Source organism: Callorhinus ursinus, unplaced genomic scaffold, assembly GCF_003265705.2.
Source record: "Callorhinus ursinus isolate GAN/ISIS: 27379988/994484 unplaced genomic scaffold, GSC_fseal_2.0 scaffold46, whole genome shotgun sequence".
NCBI classification, from domain to species: domain Eukaryota; kingdom Metazoa; phylum Chordata; class Mammalia; order Carnivora; family Otariidae; genus Callorhinus; species Callorhinus ursinus.
The window spans coordinates 10,706,620-10,723,567 of record NW_027397108.1 but is presented as its reverse complement, the minus strand read 5'-3'; the positions used below and the strand labels follow the sequence as shown (position 1 = coordinate 10,723,567).

Genomic DNA, 16,948 nt, shown 5'->3' with positions numbered 1-16,948 from the left:
CAGACACCTGGTGATCCCGCAGCTGGGGGTCCCGCCGGCTCAAAGGCTTCTGCTGGGGCCACAGTTGCGGGGGGGGGAGGGGGCACAGCGGCCGGGCGGGGTTGCCACCGCGGCAGGTGACCGGTGGCCCCCACGTCCAGCTGCACTGACCTGGAGAGCAGCTTGCAGTAAGGCGGGGCCGGGCCTCCTGAGTCTCTAATGAATATTAATGAGCAGAGGAGGGTGAAAAAAATTAATCTGCCTGATCCTCCGATTGGCGCTGTGGTAACGATATGAAATCTAATTATTCGTCCCAATATTTCTAACCCTCAAACTGAGACTGACAGCCTCCCGGTAGGTTTAATGCTTATCACTCCCAGAAGCTGCGTGCTCCCAGCATGATAAAAACGCGCACGGCTTTGCTGACGCTGCAGAACCCCTCGTTCTCCGTGTACTGCCCGCGAGCGAGGGCGGCAGCGCTGCGGTCCCGCCAGGGCCCAGCGCCCGCGTGGCGACGGCGGGCAGGCCGGGAGGACAGGGAAAGGAGCAGAACGGGCCGGGGGGTCTGGGGCCGCCCGACTCGGCCCGTGACCCCTTGATGCTGGGGCATGGCCCCCCCGCCACTTGAATGGGGGCGGCTGGGGACATGACCTTCCATGGCCTCTCTCCCAGGCCTGCGCTTTGGTCCTAGGGGTGTGGGGCCACCACCCGGGGAGGGTCTGACGGGTTTTTCTCTCCTTCTGCCCCAACCCCCCCAGTTCTGAGCAGCCCAGGAACAGAAGCCCCTTTCTCTGGTGGCTGAAGGCGTTGGGCCGAGGCAGGCCCTCTTCCCGGCCGGCGCTGCGCTGCCCGTACGCAGGGATGTGGGGTGTAAGCCTGGGAGGGGCTATGTGTTGCTTCCCTGCCTGGCCTGTGCTGCCGGCCACCTTCCCTCCACAGGCACCCCCGGGTCCCATCTGGGTCCAGCTCACCCCGGACCGGCCGTGTCCGGGTTCAGGAAGAAGCCTCTCCACCCACCCAGGCTGCAGCCCCTTGCGGTCGTGCCTGTTCCTCCTGGCTCCAGGATGGCCCCACCCGGCCCTGAGATAATGGGCGGCCACTTGAAGTTCTCTGGGTGCATCTGAGACCACTCCTTGTTTCCCCGAACAAAGAGGTCAATGTCTGGATTCTATGCCTGCCGATAACCATCAGAAACTCTATCTCTGCACCATCCGCTGTGACTTTATCTGAGGCTGATCCCAAACCTTGCGGGCCATCTCATGAAACAGCATCAAGGGGACAGGGAGGTAGGGGCCCCATTCAGGCAGGGGAAGGGGGTGGCCCAGCCCAGCGAGCCAGACCGCCCGGCAGAAGGTCAGTGGGGCTGCCCAAGCCTCCTCCGGGCCACTGTGGGGCAGGCTCATGGGAGGTCAGGGCTGGGGCAGGGCCCCCACCCACCTCCTTCCTTCAGCTCATCCTGAGAAGTCATGTCTCTGTGTCCTGCTTGCCCTCCCAGAGCCAAGTGACTTTCTGTCCTCGGCTCTTCCTCTCCCCCAGACCCTGCAAAGAACCTACTTCACAGATGAGAATTGAGGCCCACAGAACTGAGTGATGCCCAGGGCCACAGGAGGTGGATGTGTGTACACAGGACGAGAACTGGGGTCTGCATGATCTTCGCTTCCTTCCATCCACCCACCATCCACCTACCCCCCCTTCCCCCCCTCCACCACCTACCCATCCACCCATCTACTCAACCATCCATCCATCTATCATCCATCCACCCATCCATCCATCCATCCATTTGCCCCTTCACCCACCTATCCTTAACTTCCTGCCTCCACCCATCCATCTGTTCATTTGTTGAACAGTCCCCCAGAGCCTGGTGTGTGCCTGGTGTGGGGGGACCATGAACAGAACATGCTGTCCTGATCTCCCAGTGTGGATGCTGGAGTGGGGAAGCTGATAGGAAACAACCAATGGAGGCAGAACGTGCTAGAGACACAGGCTGAGAAGAGCATGGAGTGTGGTGGGGGTGATGTGGGGAGCTGTGTGGACAGCAGGGATGTGGGCCAAGTGGCCCCCAGCCCTCTTCCTCGGGTGGCCCTTGGGCTTAGGGAGGGAGCCAGCTGTAAGCGTGGGTCTGGTGCCCATGGCTGCCCTGGCCCCAGTGTGGCGGGAGGTGTCCCAGGGTCCCTCAGACCAGGCGGTTCCTCCTCCTGGGCCTCCAGGAGGCCGGTCGGATTTGACCCTTTGCACCCACAGCATCTCCCAGACCCTGCTCCTACAAGTGCAGGTGGAGAGGCTGAGGTGTGGGGGGGAAGGGAGTCAGAGACCCAGAAAGGGCAATGGCAGGCCTCCTGTCCAGAGGATGTCCACCTCAGAGCGCCCCATACTGCCTTCCTCACCACCCTGGTACTCCAGCCAAGCCTGGACCTGACCATCTCCTCAGGGGCTGCCCCATGGAGGGTCAGAGGCCAACCTGGGCTGGACCCTGGCTCTGCTGCTTGCTAGCTCCGTGGAGCAGGCTGAATGTGCCCCCAAAGACATGTCTACCCAGAGCCTGTGGACACAGCCTTATTTGGAAAAAGGTCTTAGCAGATGTGATTAAATTAGGAACAATCCAGATGACATCCTTCTAGATTATCCAGTGTCCTAAATCCAGTGCCGAGTGTCCTTATAAGAGCAAAGAGGCAGAGGTGGGTGGCCCTGCCGGGAGGCTGGGCTCTGCTAGGCAATGACCCCTGGTACCAGCCTCAAGGCTTCTTGCACAAGGGCTGCTCAGAGCCCACGGGGCCCTGAGGGCCCTGGCCCCACTGCCATCTCCAGCTGAGGGATGGGGGAGACCCACCCAAGGTCCCTCTATGCCAATCCCTGCATGAAGATGCATGACAGGGCAGGGCTCAGCTGGTCTCATTCCAACCACTCCGGAAGGGGCTTCTCCCCATTGGACCTGCTGTCCTCCTGGGCAGCCACAGCCCCCGCTGCCAGGTCTCACTGATGTCATGGTGGTCTCATGGCTATAGTGGGTAAGCCCTGGGGGGACTACTGGACAGATGGGTYGAGCCACTGTGGGCCAGCCTCGGCATGAGAGTTTGCTCATTCATTTGTTCGCTCATCTGCTCATTCATCCATCCACCCRCCCACCTATCTATYCATCCATCTATCYGTCCATCTGTCCATCCATCCACTGATACATCCATCCACCCGTCCATCCATCCGTATGTACGTCCGTCCATCCATCCATCCGTCCATCCACCCATCCATCTGCCATCCATCCATTTATCCATCCATCCATCCRTCCATCCACCCGTCCATCCATCCGTATGTACGTCCCTCCATCCATTCATCCGTCCATCCATCCATYTGCCATCCATCCATCCATCCAYCCGTCCATCCACCCACCCGTCCATCCATCTATCCACCCATTCACCCATCCATCCGTATATACTATGTTCATCAGTCGGTCGGTCCGTCCGTCCATCCATCCATCCATCCACCCAACCATTTTGAACATTTTTTTGGTATATGACTACAAATTTTAGAGTTGGCTGGGTTTCCAAATCCTGGGAAGGGGAAGCCACAGCTGGATCAGGGAGGGACCTGCCCAAGGTCACACAGCATGTTGGTGCAGGAACCACTCTTGACCCAACCCTGGCCAGGCTCTGTGCACTTGCTGTGTATTTCCTGGGGCTCCCACCCCCAAAAGTCGTGTGTGTGTGTGTGTGTGTGTGTGTGTGGACTGTGAGAGGAGCCCTCCATTCCCCCTCCCATCTGCAAGTAGCCCAGGGGCTAAGGAAACCAGCAGGGAAGGGTTGCCACACTCTATCAGAGCCCCTCTCTCTCCTTCCTCTCCAAACAGCTAAGACAAACTGCCTGGCGGCTGATAGGACGATCTGGGGTAGGAGGTGCATGGGGGACAGAGCTGGGACCCATCAGCTGAGCTCGATAAGGGGCTCGCTGAAATGTTAGCAAAAATATTTAGACAATAAATGAAGTATCGGAAAGGCGCACGTATCTTTAAGAAATCAATCATCGTGTACGGTGTGTCTGGACACTCGGCGCCAAGGCGCAGATAGCGCCTGCTGGGGAGATAAGGGTTAATCAAGGATTTAATTCTGTAGGAGATAAAGCTGCAGGGAAGAGCCTGAGAGGCTCCTTCCTCCCTCAGCTCCTCGGCAAGAGCCTCAAAGGCCACTGGCTTCCCTGGCGCTGGTCCCTCGCTCCCCGTGGACATTATCTCTCCGCCTGGAGAGCGTCTCCAACCTCGTGCCAAGTCTCCCCAGGCTGACCTGCGCCCCGGGCCCAAGGAGGACAAAACCCTCAGAGGGGAGGGCGGGGCGGGGACCTGGCCAGGATTCTGGGGCCAGCTCAGCCCTATCCTTACAGAGCCCGCAGGGGCCTCCGCTTGAGCAGACGTGGGTTGCAATTCTCCCTCTGCTATTTGATCCTGGTGAGTTTACCAAGTCACTTAACCTGCTGGAGACTCAGTTTCCTCATCTGTAAAATGGGGAGTATGCCTCACAATGGTGCGGCCGGGGAAGACCAGGGCCTGGGCGTAAGGATGGGCACACCTCGGTGTGTGCAGTGAGCGACACCTGTGTGTCCTGGAGGGACTGTCTCCAGAGTGGGGGAGCAGAGGAGAGAGGTGCAGGCCGCACGCAGCTGCACCCCTTTGTCCTGTCACTGCTTATGAGAATTAGGAGCCAGGGAGCTCCCAGCCCACACACTCCTCCTTCCAGCCATGAACTGCCCCTCAACAGCCCACCCTTTGAAAAGAGAACTGCTGCTTGCATGCCTCCAGTGATGGGGAGCTCATTGCCTCAAGAGACTGCCCTGAACACCAGGGTCTCCATTCCCGCAGTGGAGCCAAAGTCTGCCTTGTGGTTGCCACTGTTTTCTCCCTGCTTGGGCCATGGGACAAGAGGGTCAGCCGTCCTGCAGGGTGGTGGTAAGCTGCCCTGGAAGGCGGGTGTGCCATCAGCTGCCCCACTTCGCAGACCGGCTACAGCTCTGCCCGCCCACCCTCTCCTCTGCAGGGATGCTGGAGGGTCTGCAGGCTCAGGCCCCAGGGACCCTTCAGGGCCTCCCTGTGTCCCCACTGAGGCCCCACAGGCTCAGGAAGCAGAAGCTCAAGGAGCTCAGGAACCTGCCTGGGAGCAAAACTGCCATGAGGGAGGAGGCCACGGGATCGGGACCCTGCGCCACAGGGATGGCCTGGTCACGGGCTGGGAGCCCTCGGTCCTGGGCCAGCCTCCCGCTGAGTGGCTGAGGCCTGCACGTGCTCCCCTGAGCCTGGGCGCTCTGCTGTGATGGGTGGTGTGGATGGCCCAGGGGGCCTCAGCCGGGCTGCATGTTTAGACCCTGGGAGACTGCCCAGATCTCTGGAGGCCCAGGCCCAGGCCCCAGCCCAGAGATTCTGACTCCGGTGGGTACTGTGAACGGCGGTCTGAGGGTCTGCAGCTGGGGACTCCTCCTGCAGCTCCCCACCAGCCCTGTGGACACTGTGCAGCCCGAGTTCCTGCACCCTGGTTTCTGCGGCTGAGAAATGGGGGCTCTGTCGGGCTGGAGCCGGATGGGGCTGTCAGGGCAGCATGGGGCCTCTAGGTGTGGGCGGACCCTTCCCTGCAGCCCTGACACTGCCTGCTGACCACACGGAGGCTGACCAGAGGCCCACACCTGGGGCCTGAGGACCAGGAGGCCCAGCACTGCGGGGCACCCGGATCAAGTTGCACCTGAATGCAACATCGGGAATCAAAAAGGGCCCAGGCCGTGGCCGTGCCTGCACGTCTGGGGTGCCTGAGCCCGGGCTTGAGGGGACCTACTCCGGGTGCCTCCTGGCCTTTCAAGCGAGTGGCAGCAGGGCTGGGAGAGGCTTCTTGAATACACGTCACGGTCAGGTCCCTCCTGGTTCCGGTCCTACCCCATGCTGCCCATTCAGCTGCCTGGTTTCCCATACATCAGTGCCCTTTCTTCCCCAAAATGTATTTTCAAAGGGGCCTTTGTACCCATGCGAGAGGACGCAGACTGACTTGCCATAAACAGAAGGCAGTCCACAAGTAACCCCGAAGCGAGTGACCCCCTGGCGGCGGCGACTAGTGGAGGGCGCTGCCCGGGTGGGCTTCTTACCGACACAGGCAGGCCAGAAGTGCTGGGGAGGTGAAGACCCTGTGGCACCTGAAGGACCCACACGGACGAACTGAACCTTAGCCTCTGCTGCTGCGGGCCCCCAGCTCCCGGAAAACTGCCTCGCTTGCCCCTGTCCACGAAGGCCAGGTCCAGCCTCCCACTTCACACACCCATTTCTTTCTCTATCTTGCCAGCTTCTACTCATCCATTAAGGGCCTCTTCCAAAAAGCCCTTCCCATGTCACCTCCTCCAGGAAGGCTTCCATGTGCTTCCAGGCAGTCAACTCCTTCCTGCCGTCCTGGTCCCAACACCTCAGGCCCCCCTCTCCCGACCCACTGCACGCGGAGGGGCAGGCGCTCCTAGGCTGGAGCATAACCCTGGCTTGGCTCCAGGGGCGGAGGGGGTCTGTGCCCTGGGCCAGCCTGTGCGCTGGCTGCGGCCCTGCGGCTGGTGGGGGGGTTGCCAGGGGTGGGGCTCCTTACCGGTTCCACTTGCCCAGGGGACAAGGCTCTGCTCTGGAGGTTCCCGCGGAATGGGCCCCAGGACAGGCCCTCGGTGAGGCTGCGTCGAGCCCGCACGCACCTCTGCCCGTCCTGCAGCAGCAGCTCCAGCTCGCCTGTGGGGAGAAACATCGGGGGTGTGAGGCATGCCCCTTGGCGGCGACCACCCAGCCCCGCCGCCTGCCTGGCACAGTCCAGCTCAGCAGCTCCATCCCCGGTGGGGATGGGGGTGCCCTGGGGGCCTGAGTTATGGGGACGGCGGCCAGTGTGTGGTTCTGGGAGCCGGACCGGCCCCGGCAGCAAGCCCTTGTCTGGGGGACAGCAGAGACGGGAGGGGGTGTCTGTGGCTGGATTGGAGCCGGTAGGACCATGGCTGCTCTGTGAGGACACGTGTCTCCTGTAGCACCTGCCCGTGCCCAGGATGCACACATGGAGTTGGGTCAACCCCGCAGCTTACGTTAGGGGGGCACACGGTGGAGGGCGAGGAGGTCGATGAGGCTTGCCTCCTGGTCTCCGCACAGAGTCCTCCCAGCCCCCCCCACCAGCCTGAGCCCCCCACATCCACACAGCAAGCCTGTGGCGGAGGCTGTGGAAATGCTGGGCCCTGATTTCCCCATCTCTAAGACTTCCTGCCTCCTGGCGCTGCACGAGGCTTGAACGCGTTCATCCACCAACACGCTTAGCACAGTTCAGAGGGGAAACCAAGTCAAAGAGTCATGCACCTCCCCATGGCCCTCGGCGAAGCCAGAATCTGCCCCTGGGTGGTCCTGATGTTGGCTCCGTTCACTCCCTGCAGATCGGCAGGGACAGGGACTGTCCCCAGAATGCTGCTGCCCCCAACCACCCTCCCAGGACCGCCACTCACTTTCTGGAAAGGTCTGGGCCCTGAGTCTTCCTGCCTCTCTGCATGGCCTCTCCTAGCTCAGGGTGTAAGACGCTCGGGGGCTGCGGCCACCTGTGCCATGGTGGGGGGCGGGGCTGCAAACTCTCCAGGCGCCGACAGCTCCCATGGCCCAGGCGGTGGCCCCCGTGGCACGTGTTGGAGGGCCACCACAGGATGTGGTCACATTTCTACAGACGGACGGGCCTCTGCTCTGAGTCCCTGAGAATGTCATTCTCCCCAGGGCGGGACGTGGGGTCGGACAGGGTCTGCATTCAGGCTCCCGGGTTCAGCCCAGCCTCACTGCGCGGTCCACAGGACCTTCTACAGTGGGCTGAATGATGGCGCCTGGAAGATACCTCCACCCAGAACTTGTGAATGTGCACTTATTTGGAAAAAGGGTCTTTGCAGATGTAATCAAGTTAGAAGCCCGAGAGGAGACCATCCTGGATTTAAGGTAGGACCCTAAATCCAACGACAGATGTCCTTATAAAAGACACACAGAAGAGACAGAGAAGGCGGCCACGTGAAGACAGGCAGAGACCAGAGTGATGGGGTCAAGAGGAAGCCGCACTGTAGCCCCTGGAGCTGGGGAGACAGCAAGGACCCTCCCCCCAGAGCCTCCAGAGGGAGCGCGGCGCAGCGCTCCAACGTGGAGAAAACAGATTTCTGATGTGTTAAGACCCCAAGGTTGTGTGTGTCGGGGACACCCTGGGAGATTCACACCGGGCATGTCACCTGCTCTGCCTGAGCCTCGTGGGACAAGGGCATGCGGTGGTCACGCCCTCAGAGGGCGGTCCCTTCCCTGCTCCTACGCCCTCTGCCCAGGAAGGCTGGGCCACCTTGTACCTTGGGTGCCATCCGGGCTGCCTGGGCCCACGGAGGCCTCACGTGGCCTGGCCTGGTCCCCAAGCAAGCGCTGTGGCGGCAGCCCCACTTCCTGGAGCCCCGATCGGGCAGGCTGTGGCCTTAATGGGCCCGATTATCAGATAACTGCCGGCCTAATGGCAGAGATAAGGTGTAAATACGCCAGGAGGCCCAGCTAAAACGTTCTAACTGGGTCCTTGTCTTCCCAGGGGCAGATAAGATGGCAGGGGACCAGGTCAAGACTGGCTCTGTCCCTTTGCAGCTCGCTCATGAGGGGCCATGTCCCTTGCCAGCCCAACCAGGGCCCCTGGGCCCCCCCCCTCCCTGGCCCCGCAGGGCCCATCCTCAGGGATGGGAGTGCGACCCGGCACAGTCACCCACCCCTGCTCCAGCGGTCTGATGGAGCGGGCCCTCTCTTTACGCCCCCGGTACGGGCAAGGACACTGAGGCCTCAAGAGGCCACGTGGCTGGCAGCGGGATGTCAGGGTCTGAACCCAGGCCCCTGGGTGTACGTGGGTCTCTGGTTCCCGCCCGCTGGCCCTCAGGGGACGGGCGTGCATGAGGGAGGAAGAGAGGGCTGTCTAAAGGCCAGCTTGCTGGGACTCATCTGTTGTCCACCCACCTGCCAAGCCATCCGAGGCTGGTGGGGAGCTCATGCTGGACTGAGCCTGGGCACCTCCCGCCCTGACTCCCCAGCCCATGGCGGGGGGGCGGGGTCAAGGAGGAACTGTCCAGTGTCCTCAGGCTGCAGCCTGCCCCTCTGCGGGCAACCAGAAACCCCAGAGCAATCCGGGCTCGGCTCGCACTTGGGCCTCTGAACAAGGAGGGTTGCACGCCTCTCTGCACTGCATTTCTCCTGCTGGGACCACAGACGAGACAGGGCAGGTGACCGGGAGCCCCTCCATTTCCACCTCATTCCCTGTCAGCCTCCAGAGCATGTGGAAGGAGCCCATTCTGGCCTCGTCGGGCACGGAGCCCCCATCAGGACATGACACCTTCCACCTGAGGCTGGTGGCCCACCTTCCCATGGGAGGAGCAACTGGGAATTCAGTGTGTGGGGGGCTGGTGCGGGGGTCCCTGAGAGTGGAGGAGGAGTGGGGGCAGCCCTGGGCTGTCTCAGGGCCCCGGCCTCGTGGTGATAGAGGGAAGGAGCCGAGCCAGTGTGCTGTGCCTCCCCATCCTGCCCACGTGGGCACCCACAGGCAAACAGCCACGCTCCCTAATCGGAGCCCCAGGGCCGGTGGGCCGAGCCTGCCAGATAACAGTGTGGCTGGTGTTTCCCACGGCAGCCACTCCATCTTCTGGGTATCATGCATTGCCAGAGGGAAGGCTGGCTCCCGATAAAGGCTGCCATTCTGCAAGCCTGAGGGCAGAACCCACTCAGGCCTGGGAGAGGTGAGGAGGCCAGGGAACCGAGGAACTTGGGCTGGGGAGAGGTCAATGCTCACCACGAAAACCCACCTTTCTGCTTCAGGGAGGCCGGCTCTGAAGGGCTGTGCATTAGGAAGGGCTGTGGCAGCTACCTGGCTGGGGGAGGGGAACATGGCTGGATCTCAGCCCCAGCTCACCCAGAGCCCTTGTTACAGTGCACAACCTGGGCAACTGTACATGGTGGCCCTGGTGATGTTCAACATCCATCTACTCAGATAAGCTATTTCTAGCAAACAGTTCCTGTCCAACCTTTTGCACAGTGGAAACAGGGTCAAGGGTATTGGAGCCTAGTTAGCACCTGCCAGAGACCCTCTCCTAACCAGAGGCAAAATTGCATCAGCAAAGTGGGGTGGGTGGGGCCACCCACTCCTGGCAGGCCTGGGAGCCTCATAAGGGTTCAGCTCAAGGCCAAGAATGAAATAAAAGTATAGATGAGTGAGGGCAAAGGGGCGAAGGGGTGGGAGACGCGGAGCTGGCGGGCAGGGACTGACAGGCAGGAGGACACAGTTATTTTTAAACAGCCTCTATAATAGCCAGAGGACCCGTGGTGGCCGAAGAGACAGCTCCCAACCACACACACAGGAAACCTGGGGCCACGAGCACCCCAGCCACACTGCAGGCTCTGTCCCTGGCCTCGGGGCTCAGTGCTCACTCAGTCACAAAACCCTGTGTGGGCACCCGGTACAGCGATGAGGGAGGCATAGCCTCTTGCCCTGTATGTCTCCCAGGAAATATGGGCGGTGGCAGCTGGGAGGGTGGGCCAGTTGGGGTGGGCTTCCAGGTGGAGGTGTCCTTTTCCTGGGCAGCCTCCTGTGATCTGGCTACTTTCTCTTCCCAGCTCCAGCCCGGTGCTGGCCTCCATCCCCGTAGTGAGCTACGGGGGTGATGCCACCCGCCCTGAGAACGCATGATCCCAACACGCTTCCGGGCCCCATTCGTGGAGCCTTAGCCACGCGCCTGGTACAGTCCACTGAAGTTCTCCCCCACGTACAGAGGAGGACATTGGGGCTCAGAGAGGTTAAGCTACGGGCTCAAGACCCGCGACGGGGAGGGGAGAGGTGAACCAGAGCCCCAGCCGCGCTCACGGCCAGGTCCCCGACACCCTTTTCTGGGCTGATGCAGCAGGTGGCAGAGCGACGGGGACGCCGCTGGAAGGGAGGTGGGTGTGCGCGGCAGGCTGGCTCCTGCTCTGTCCTCAGCTTCCCGTTCTGTGCTGGTCTCCTCGGGGAGGGGGCAGGCCCCCATGGGGGTCGGGCTATCACCACAGACACCGCATCAGGGCAAGGACTAATTCATTCTGGCAAACAACCCCACACACATTATTTCAAGAACAAACATGCCGCAGCGGGATTCAATTTCGCCCCCCAAGCATCTGTGAGGAACCAGACGAGAGAATTCAGCCCTTGCATATTTATATGATTTAAACGTCGGTTTGGGTCTCAAAGCCCTCTGACAGCGTCCCAAGGGGACAAAGGAGGCAGGGCTGAATGTTGCCCCTTCCGGGGTCCCGACAGAGGGGGTGGCCGGGTGAGAGACCTGGGGTCTGGGATCAGCAGGCCACGGCCGGGTCCCGCCTCTGCCCAGCGCCCGCTGGCCTCAGTTTACAAGCTGGGCCGGTAGCTCTGAGGGTAAAGGCGAGCGTGTCAGTCTGAGAGGCCAGCACTGCTCTTCCTCCCTGGGCTGTCCTGGGTCGTGGGGCCCAGCCCAGGGTGGCCACTGAGCCACGGCCCCCGGCCCAGCTCTGCCTCGTGCCCTGCAGAGCCCTTGGGGGCCAACCTCCACAATGCGCACAGTGAGCCAGTGAGGAGGCAGCTCTGGTCTGCAGAAGCGGCCCAGAGAGCTCGAGGTTCCACGGCAGGGGTGCAGCCACTGTGCCCAGACCTGACCTCCTTTCCGACGGAGGGGCCGGGGCTCTGACCCCGAGCCCATCAGGTCTTGGCCTCCCACGCCTGCGGCTGGCTTGTGGCTCTGACTGGGGGCAGCCCTGTGGTCTGTGGGAGTATCCGAGCTCAGGGGCTACCTCTGCACCCCACGGGCTGGCTTCTCCTTCCAGGGGCCAGGCGGTGCTCGTGGTAATGGCCAGTGGTCTCCAGAGCAGAGCGGCAAGCCCAGCTGCCCTGCAGCCCCCCGCCCTCACGGTGGGCTCTGGGGTCAATGCCAACGCTCACTGATCCAACTGGCCCATCGCCTGCCCCACCCTGTGCCTCCCAAGGGCCAGCTGGCCCCCGCCTTGTCGGGAGCGGCCCTATGATCACACTGTTTGCCTTTGATAAAAGTCACACACATACAAAAAAAAAAAAGAGAGAGAAAGAGGGAGAGGAAGAAAGCCCCAGGGCCGAGCCGGCCCCACCCTGCGGGGTTCCAGAAGTCTCTGTGGGTGTGGGCCCAGAGTGGGGCAGCCTAGGAGGCTGTGTGTGTTTCCAACACGTCCTATATCAGCATGGAAACCAGGCCCAGAGAGGGTGAGTGACTCTCTCAAGGTCACAGGGCACAGCAGGGCCGGCGGGGGGAAGTGGGGTGGCGTGGGGGGCACCGGCTGGCACAAGCTGTCCCACATGAGGGGCCAGGCAGGCCCTTCCCTCACTCGCTCGGCCCCTCCCCTGCAGGTGCAGCCCCCTGGGCCCCACCCCCAGCCGGGGGCATCAGCCTAGAGGCCTATGCCCGTGTTCCTGAGGGTGGCGTGACTTGCCCAAGGTCACTGGCTGTCAAGTCCAGCCCTTTTCCTGCCCCCAACATAGCCCTCTTGACGGGGCAAGCCATAGCTCGGTGGCAGGTGAGGTCCTAGACGGAGAGAGGCCACTGCCGTGTCCAGGGTCTGACGGTCCTTCTGGAACTGCGCCACCTGGAGGAGGGGGTGGAAGGCGGACCCCTGCGAACCCCCGCACTGGGGATGATGCAGGAGTCTCTGCCAGCCCTGGGAGCTCTAGAACCCGGATCTGTGTCCCAGCACGGACATCTCCCAGCCACGTGGTCACCTCCCTCCTAGCGCTCGGTTTCTGCTGATGTGAAATAGGGGAGAAGAGCCCCCGCCTCACAGGTCAGTGCAAGGTGAGGGGACGTGTGGCGCATGAAGGACACAGCGGGCGTGCAGGGAGCACTCAAACGCGGCCCCGCCACAGCCCCAGGGGACACCCAGCCAGGCCACGGCGGTGCCCACGTGACGCTGGCCAGGCTCTCAACCGCTCTGGGCTCAGGGCGCCCCACTCCTAAAATGATGGCACCAGAGCCCACCCCTGGCGGTGATGGGACTTCCTACAGGCTCAGGTACATAGAGCACTGCAGGACCCCCAGTCCCTCCTCCAAGTCCTCGGTGGTGGGCCACAGCGGCTGCCCCCACCAGCTGCCCAGCTGGGTACCCCCAGCCTCAGCACGCGGGGAGATTTGGGACCTGCGTACGGCGGGCAGAGCCTGGTCACACGGATACACCAAACGGGGGCCATGGGCAGGCACGGAGGGCCACCTCCTGGACAGTTATCTTGTGAACAGAGAGCCCAGCCAGGTGGGTGGGCGCCCCCCCGAAGCTTGGGAACCCCAGGCCTGTGGCCACAGAGCCTCTTGGACGGGATGGGAGGGCTGATTCTGTGCGGGTGCCATGGTGTGCACCATCCTCCCAGGATCTGGCTGGAGGGGGCAAATCTGTGCTTGGGGAGAACTGTCTGGGGGGAGGGCAAGTTCCCATCAGCTTCTGGGAATATCTTCACCTGCTGGGCCCATCCTGTCAAGCCCCTATTTTTGCTTCTTATGTACAGATGGTGCAACAAGGCCAGAGGAGGGGGGCTGGGGACAGGCTGAGCAGGAGGTCCTTGTCTTGGGGCATGAGGAAGGCGTGGGGCTGTGTTTGGGCGGATCAGCAAGGTCCCAGTTCCCCGGGGGGCTGTCAGCTACCCCACAGGAGGCCTGCCCTGCTGCCGTCTCTTCTGTGGGCTGGCCTCCTCAGGCCTGGGGCAGTGGCAAGACTCCCACTGGGGTGCTGACAGGCTTGGGGTGTCCTTCGTGCTATATCCCACCTTGTAGGGCATGGGGAGTGCAGGTATGCCCACACAGCCTGGGCCCCCAGCCAGCCAGCATGTCCCCTGGACCAAGCCATTCCTGAATGCCACATCAGGAAACACTGGGTAGAGCCTGATTCCAAGGCCCCTTTGGGCACAGCCCACCCCATCTCAGGCCCCAGGCTCCCATCTGTGAGTAATGGGGACAAGGGGTTGGGGGGACATGGCTCAAAAAGCTTTTGGGGAAAAACAGTGGGGTCCATCTCCCGTGCTCTCTACCAGTTGAGAAAAGCAAGGATTGGAGAAGTTGAGGGATTGTCTGAGGTCACTCTGACCCCAACTCAGCCAGCACGTCTGCACTCACACGGATCTGGCATATCAAGTGGCCGGGCCAGGAAGTGACCCTCATGCCCAGGCTGTACGTGCAGGTGGCGGCCCCACGACATCTGGCGTGGCCACGAGAGAGGGTCACTGGACACGTGCTGCCGCTGGCCAGTAACACGGGTGGGGGGTGGGCACGGACACACATGCGGTCCCCGGCTCAGGAGCCAAATCACTTGAGGTCTCAGCACGTTAGTGGCTCTCAGGGACCTGGGGTGTGTGAGGGTCTTCACCCTGCCTCTGGCCCCGGCAACCCCACAGAGCACCACTGGGAGGGCAGCCAGAGGGCCAGGACCTGTGACCTGAGGACACATAAAAACAAGGACCGTTGGCCGTCATCGTTGAGAAACTCTGTTTCACCTACGATCTGGGACTTCCAGCTCCATGCCATGGCAGGGCCAGGCTCGCGGTCCTGCAGGGCTATGGCTCCTCAAGAGAGGGAAGGCCTCTCCGGGACGATGCCCCACCCCCTGCACCCACTCTGAGGGCCGCCACAGGGCCAGGCCTCCAGCCGGCCGTCTCGACATTAGCTTCTATCACGCGGTGCCCAGCACGGGGGATGTGACTGAGACCAGGACCAGGGAACATCAGAGAGGAGCCCCTTCCCGGGCAGCATCCTGACCCACCACACAGGACATCCTGGGGGGCCCACCCCAGTCCCGCCACCCACCGTCTGCAGCCTCCAGCTTCTCGGGCCTGGCTCCTGCTGGCCTCTGGGCCCGGTTGCAGGTGTCCAGCCTCACCTGGCCCCCAGGCCCCCCAAGTGTCCAGGTTGGGTGGGGTGTGCTGGGCCTGAGTCCTCCCCGGAGGGGGGTTTCCTTCTCATCCAGGCCAGAGGTTTTCAAAGGGCTTCAAGCCCAGAACCTTCCTTCCTAAGCAGCCGGGGTTAGGCTGGAGCAGGTGGGTCCCAGAGCTCAGACCCTGAGGCCTCCTCTCGAGCTCCTCCCTCAGGAAACGACCTGCCTGGGGTGCGCTGTCCCCTGGGCGTGGTGCCATGTGTTCTAACCTTCCTTCAGCCACCCAGCACTGTGGCTGGGTGGCTGTGTCACGTGGGGCCGGTCTGAGTCCGGGCCGGCGGGCAGGCAGGCAACATTCCTGGGAGCCAGCTGCAGGGGTCGCGGCCGGCAGGGCCACATGGAGGCCGGCTCCGCCGTGGGCCAGTGGGTGCTGGGCACAGTGCCCACCCCAGGGCATGGCCCTGGACACCCTGGCTGGGACCTCCGTGTGCCTGTGCCCTCATGCAGGCAGGGGGGATGATGCCATCGGCTACCAGCCCCTCCCTGCTTCCAGCTTCCTTGTACCCTGAGCCCTGCTCCCCACCTCTAGTGCTGGGGGGTGGACGCTCATGGTCCATGAACACAGCCTCTCTGATGGGCTCTCCCTTGGGCTGGGCTCACCAACGGCTGTGTCTCGAAGGTGCTGACGGTGCCTGGGACCCAGGGGGCAGCTGCGTCTGGAGGATGGTGGCAAGAGCCAGAACCAGTGCTGGACTCCCCAGAGCAGCCGACAAGCCAAGGGCCCGGGAGAAGGGGCCTGGTCCCGGGGAGACACGCGGGAGCCCAGGTCCTCCCTCCCCTCAGGCTCCAGCTTCCCACACCCCCGTCCGGCCCTGGGGAGGGCCAGGCCTACAAAGGGTAGCTTGGGGGGCGGGGCAGGCCAGGACGGGGAGGGCTGGGCCTAGGTCTCCTGGAGCTGCCCTCGGACCACTGTGGGTCTGCACCACTGGCCAGTGGGGTTAGAAGTGGGCAGGGAGGGAGGCCCCTGATGCCACAGCCCCCAGCTCTGCCCCTGCCCCACCCACCAGCTGGGGCCTGGGAACTTCTCTTCCTATCGCTGGAACATCGCTGGAAATTATTGATTTTTTGACACAGAACAACAGCCCATCTTTATCGGGCTGAACCCTGGCCCCAGCTAATGGTGGAGCTAGGGCCTCCTGGGAATCGCCGGCAGGGCAGGGTGGGGCCTGCAGGGGCCCTTCACCACTGGGGGGTCAGCAACACTAAGGGAAGGGGGTCTGTGGGGGCTGGGATGGGGCGGAGCCATCTGGACCAGGCCCCGGGTCGCTGGTAGGGGCCCTGCAGGCAGCTCAGAGTCAGGTCTGGGGGAGGTTACGGCAGGGGCTGCCTTGAGCTCTGATCGCCTCATCTGAACCCCAACCAGAGCTCCCTGGGGGTGGGGCTGTGCTCTCAAGACACTGCCCCTGTCCGGGCAAAGCCAAGAGCTGCTCAACTGGCAAGAGGAGACACAGGGTGAGAGGCAGGGCCCGAGACCCGTGGGTGGTCTCCGTGTTGGGCCCGCAGTACTGCCCTGCTCTGCACCCTGGACGGGGCCTCCCCCTCAGCCCCACGGGGCCTGAGAACACCGCCTTCCCGGCACCTCCGAGTGCGAGAACTCATGGTCCCTCCAGCCTTCTCGAAAAGCCAACTGTCCTGGGTCTCTGGGCCACGGTCTTCCCAGCTATGAATCAGGGAGAGGGAGTCCCATTAGCTCCTGGGCGACCCTGAGGCCTGGGAGCTGGGGTGGGGGTCCCCGGCTCTCCCCAGCCCTGCCTTGTACTGGCGGCGGGCTGGAAGCAGGCTGTGTGAGAAGGTAAAGAAAATGCCTCCCGTGCAAACAGCCTCTCGGGCTCCTATCGGCGTCCTGGCCCCTGCCCCCTGTTTTTCCAGGGGCCGACGCCACCGAGGGCCCTTCCTGCCCATCCGGCCTCCAGCTCACTACCTCCTGGCCTCTGGCCTGGCCAGCCCACCCGGCTCCCCGCCTGGGCTGGGGTGTGGCCAGGGGTCTAGGTCCAGTCACCCCTCTGTAAATGGAGGGTG

At 62.8% G+C, this 16,948-nt stretch overlaps 1 protein-coding gene across 1 annotated transcript in view; it reads right to left on the bottom strand.

Annotated features, from left to right (window-relative positions):
* Positions 1-16,948, bottom strand: part of ZFPM1 (zinc finger protein, FOG family member 1) — a 66,532-nt gene that overhangs the window by 9,715 nt on the left and 39,869 nt on the right. Inside the window, 1 exon segment of the mRNA XM_073882383.1 lies at positions 6,567-6,700. Within this exon segment, the coding sequence (XP_073738484.1) occupies positions 6,567-6,700 (134 nt within the window).